Here is a 5222-nt window from a genome sequence, read left to right on the forward strand (position 1 = left end):
GGACTCAATTCACTAGACGCCACCCGCTATCGGTGTCACACACAATACACATCGCATTCAAGTTCTACTTCAATAACTTTTATAATCATTACTCGTCTATCGTCCTAGCATTTATTTCTCTCTAGCATCCTAACTTCAATCACAACAACACATGGGACAACACATCCAAACATACTAGAATCAACTACCAATCAATCATCACCACAACAATTCAATTCAGTTCATCGAGTCCCATTTATCAGTATGAGGGTTCTTATGCATCATGATCCATTCATCTATCATCCTAGCAATACCATGTCCTATCAACCTAACTCCCAATCAGGGTCTAATCAAACCTAACTCCAACATATAGGAGTATACAGAATCATGAAAGAAGGTTGGGTTCGAGACACTCCACCTTAGTCTAGATCTGGATCTGGATCTGTAAACACGGATTTAAGAAGGTTGAGATCTGGTCACCACCACCACTTCACGGCGCCGGCGAGAGGGAGAGAGAGAGAGAGCGACGCGCGGGAGAGAGAGAGAAGAGAGAGAGGCGGCGCAGGATAGAAGGGGAGAGAGCTCGACGGCTAGGGTTTTCGGCCTCCGGGAATTCTCTGCAGAGCTTCGCTTCAGATTTGTGATGAGGCAAAAAGGGAGGCTGCATCTCTTTTTATAGGAAAGGGGAAGGGAAACCCTAGGTTTTTGCCAAATGGGCTGTAGAGAAGCCTATATTCTTTGGGAAATTTTACGGGCCAGGAACCGGGCCGTTACACCCGAGCTATCCCATTGACGGGTTGAACCTTAGCATTCACCGACTTCATCCAACCATCTCTCCTACTGCACTTAACACTGAGTCTTAAGGCTTCATCTTCCGCCATGAAGTTGTGATTGGACCTTGTGTCTACTACCACTTGGGTGAGTTTATCATTGATCTGAGCTTCAACATATAGGAGCCCCTTGCTCGTTGGCTTCCCCACCGGATAAGAATTTAAAGCGTTAAGGAGTTGTAGCGACCTCATTTTGCTCAGTTCTTATTTTTTAGTCTCTGTCTCACAATTCTCCATGATTCCGAACAATGACCCCATCTCTGGGCAGTCCTTCATAGGATGTGGTCCCTTTCACACAAAGCATCCTCTCTTAAGCACATCTTGTCTTGGTTGGTAGGGTAGTATCATGTCTCTCCCTTACCTTTGGTCACAACCTTCTCCTTCCTCTTAAAGGACTCGGAAGTACCTGAGGTGCGAAAGGCAGTCAATGACTCGTCCAATACGATAGCTTCATCGACATACTGCACTTTCTGTCGCTGCAACTCTTGCTTCGCCAAAGCCTGCAACCCATCAGAAAACTACAACACGAGATCTTCGTCTATCATGCTTGTAATCTGAACATGAGAGTAGTGAACCACCCGTTGGATGACGCCAGGCCTGGGCGTTCGGGTCTTCTGGTCGGGTTTGGGTCGGTTCCTCTCGGGGTCCGGATCTTTCGGGTCCTAAATATTTAAACCCAATAGGTACTTAGAAATTTTCGGGTCAGGTTCGGGTCGGTTCTTCTCGGGTCCGGTCGGTTCGGGTCTATAATTAAAATATCCGTAATTTTTCGGGTCCATATCGGGTCCGGGTTGGGTTCGGGTATTTAGGATCTAAAAAGGACATGACATACCCAACGCCATCAAATTTAATCGATATTTGTCATATATATCTAAAATTTTACTTAATAACTTAAATGAAACTATTAATAATTAAAATAAAATATTTTTAAACTCTAAATTTTACATTTTAAAGCTTCATATTACTTAAAAAATATTATAAAATAATAACAAAGTTGTTAACAAAAGATATTTCAACTGAATCATAAAATATTATATATAAAATAGAATACAAAAAATCATAGTTTTAGATATACATGTTTTTAAGTCGGGAACAAATCGGTTCTTATCGGGTCGGGTCTATTCGGGTCGGATCTTTTCGGGTCCGGATCTATTCGGGTCGGTTCCTTTCGGTTCCGGTTCTTTCGGGTAAAAGAAATATAGACCCAAAAGGTACTTGTAAATTTCCGGTTCGGTTCTGGGTCGGGTATTTTTTGGTCGGTTCCGATTCAGATTTTCGGGTCCAGGTTAAAATGCCCAGGCCTAGATGACGGTATGCTTCCTCCCCCCCCCTCCACAAGTAATAAGTAATAAGTCATAGCTTTCACTTATAGAAGGTGAGCAGATCCTATAGAGAGAGAAAGAGGGTGGGCACTTGGAGAGAGAGAGGAGAAGAGGGCGAGGACTCTCTTGAGGGGGAGGAGAGAGAGATTGGGAAAGGACTCTCTTGAGGGGAGGAGAGAGAGAGAGAGAGTGGGCAGGAGGCTCCTTGTTGATATTCTTGTCTTTTTTTTGTCTACCATTGCTTGTTTCGTATGGCCTTGCTTGATTTTTCGAAGGTCGTTTCACACAATGTTTACTTTTGTTTTGTTTGCGAAAGTTGTTTACATAAAAACAAGTTCGAGCTCCATACTAAGTGGATATGGATAACAACCAAGACCCAATCACCTCGTGGTCAACTGCTTACTCAACTATCTAAGACCGTCTTGCAAAATGTAGAGTTTTCTTTAGTTTGCCAGAGTTGTTTCCATAAAAACTAGTTATAGCTCAAAACTAAGTGGATAACAACCAAGATCCAATCATATCGCAGTCAAATGGTTACTCAAAAATCCTAAATCTTTGGAGCAAGGCACAACATATACCTCTTAGATACACGAGTTGTTAAAACAATCTGAGGAGTATAAAAAACAAGTTAGAATACTCTCTACTCAGAATAATACTCTCTTCGAGTTATATTATCTTTGGCTTTATCCTTTTGTATTCGTCATATTTATTGTCAATATTAAAGTCCAGTTCCAGCAAACTATCTTAGGACTCTACTCACATACACTCTCTCACACTCGCACCGAATTCATAAACCTAACTTTTATTCTATTAAATTGTTGATTGCGGGTTCTAATCCCACACTAGGGTTCCACAAGTTTGATCTTTTGTTGTTTAGACTATGACAGATGGCGGCGCAATTACGGGAGATGGTAAGGAGGCAAACAGTACAAGTTTTATACTCTGGGAGTAGTGTTATTGTTTCAGATAGGCATAAGGATTATGAGCTGACTTGCAAGCCTCTTGCAGTTACCGGCAAACAGAAGATGAAAGTATTGGTAGAAAAGGAGTTGATAACCTAGGTACTTGTTCTGCAATTCTGAATACATAATCGTTTTAGCTTATGTTTAAATTGTCTGCACAACATATATTTTTCAGACCATAGACATTTTAAGATCAGAATACGGGTGTTCAAAACTGTTTGAACTGATGGTTTTAAAGCTAGCTGCATATGAGCAGTTTGATTAATGGACTTGGAAATATGTTTCTGGAAACAAACCAATTATACAGCAATTCAAATGAGAAATAGGGCTAAGTTGTTATGGTGGATAAAGAGATAAGACTAGCCAAATAAAGATGAGGGTAGTAAGAGTTTCTTACTACAGGCTACTCTCTATAATAGAACATTTAAGGTCGTGCTCTTTTGTTGCTACATGCAGGGCACTTGTACTGTTTGATATGTTCAGCTCTAGCTGGAGTTATCTTCACACACTTCCCATGGAACCATACCTCACAAACGTCACAGCAGATCCAGAAATCATCAGTACCAGTACCATCACCGTCTCCACAAGCACCACAAAGGGTTTCCCCGTGTTCATCCTCATCCTCTTCCTCTGATCCATCTTCCTCATTGTTTGCCTGCATTGCCTTTGAGTTTTTGCCATCTGAAGATATCTGCATTTCGAGACAAAAAATATATATTAACCTACATCTGAAAACCTAAGAAGAAACTCAAAACTAATCCAACCAACAAGGTAAAACTTTGAGTTGAGTTTCATTAAGCATTGTTGTCTTTATCCACTCTACGAGAAGCTTACATGGTATGGTCTATAGAGACTTCCAAGAGAACGATCATGAATTAACTAAGATCCCCCTCCCCGACCAAAAAAAAGGTAGTAATGGACTGAGTGCTATTTGGTGCTCAACTTTGCCAATCTTAGTTTCCCAGAACAAGGAAAAGGAATAAAAAAAGGTAATAGTCTTTACCACTTTCGAATCAGACTTGGATAGATTGCCATTTCGATTTGCAGCAGAGGACTTTTCCTTTGTTTGCTTTTTCATATTTCCAGTGACTACTTCAAATATGGTAGGAACCCCATTGATCATATCAAACAAGCGTTTCCTAAATTAGACAAGTCAAACAAGTTAGCAATATAAAACATGTGTTTAAAATCATGAAACCATCTACCTATCAGCTTTGTCGAAAGCGAATCTGGACCCGAAGTAAAAAGAGACTGAGAGCAACCAAGTGTCGCTGTGGATAGCAACAAGAGAAAGCCATTCCTTCTCAGAAAGTCCATCTCTTGCAAAGTTAATGCCTAGAGCTGGCTCTGGAAGCTCTGGAGGCACTTCTTCAGCTGGTAAGTTAACTTCCCATTGTTCGTTTGGTAACCCATACAAGCAAAGATTCTCTTTCTCTGATTATCATAGAAAAACAAACAATTCTGAGTCAAATTACCACATGAGAGTAAGGATTGGGAAGAAAATCGAGCAAAAGAGAAACCCTAACCAGGGTCGCATTGCTGGTAAAACTCTCCAACATCTGCAAAAGAAAAAGAAAAAATGAGGGAATCAATTAGATCGGAGATGAAAACATCATACAAACAGATCCAAACAAGCTAGAAAACCCGGAAATTATGAATACAAAATTGCGAATACCGGAGGTGAGAGCTTTGACAATGGCGGCTCTACGGCCTTTGAAATCCCTGAAAACTTCTTCGACGGTGCGAGGATTGGAGAGACCAGCTCCTCCTTCCATAGCTATCTCTCTCTCTGTGGTTTGGATCCTTTTTTAAAAAATTAAATCGAGAAGACGCCGTGGACTGTGCTCAAGACCAGACCCGATCTTCTTTCTTATTGAAAGTCAGTTTTTGCTTTTGGTCAAAGTTGGGTTCGGGTCGGATCGTAGGTGCAAACCAAAAGCCCAGGCTCGTTAATTAATTATTGGACAATGTATATTTTTCTGTGGGGGTTAATGAAAACAAACCTCAACTAGACCCATCCATATATACACACGCATTTTGGCTTTCATTAACCAAGTGAAAAATACATGATGGTTACCTATTTACAGATTAAACCACGCACACAATGGAGTCAATTAGCATCACACATA

The 5222-nt window shown here is 40.8% G+C and overlaps 1 protein-coding gene across 1 annotated transcript; it reads right to left on the minus strand.

Moving 5' to 3' along the window:
• Positions 1-3317: 3317 nt before the first annotated feature.
• LOC106334873 (PHD finger protein ALFIN-LIKE 3) lies at positions 3318-4961 on the minus strand. Its single transcript, XM_013773259.1, has 5 exons — positions 4769-4961; positions 4620-4652; positions 4299-4527; positions 4097-4232; positions 3318-3784 (listed from the first exon to the last, which is right to left on the minus strand). Exons 1-5 carry the CDS (start codon positions 4866-4868, stop codon positions 3518-3520), a joined length of 765 nt encoding a protein of 254 aa, XP_013628713.1. The 5' UTR covers positions 4869-4961; the 3' UTR covers positions 3318-3517.
• Positions 4962-5222: the final 261 nt, after the last annotated feature.

The sequence above is a fragment of the Brassica oleracea genome, chromosome C3 (assembly GCF_000695525.1).
Source record: "Brassica oleracea var. oleracea cultivar TO1000 chromosome C3, BOL, whole genome shotgun sequence".
NCBI lineage: Eukaryota > Viridiplantae > Streptophyta > Magnoliopsida > Brassicales > Brassicaceae > Brassica > Brassica oleracea.

Excerpts from the sequence above, each read along its gene's own strand:
- LOC106334873 (XM_013773259.1), bottom strand. The coding sequence starts at position 4,868 with ATGGAAGGAGGAGCTGGTCTCTCCAATCCTCGCACCGTCGAAGAAGTT. Across the intron at positions 4,653-4,768 it reads TGTCAAAGCTCTCACCTCCG|ATGTTGGAGAGTTTTACCAG; the intron begins GTATTCGCAATT and ends TTTCTTTTGCAG. Across the intron at positions 3,785-4,096 it reads CCAAGTCTGATTCGAAAGTG|ATATCTTCAGATGGCAAAAA; the intron begins GTAAAGACTATT and ends CTCGAAATGCAG.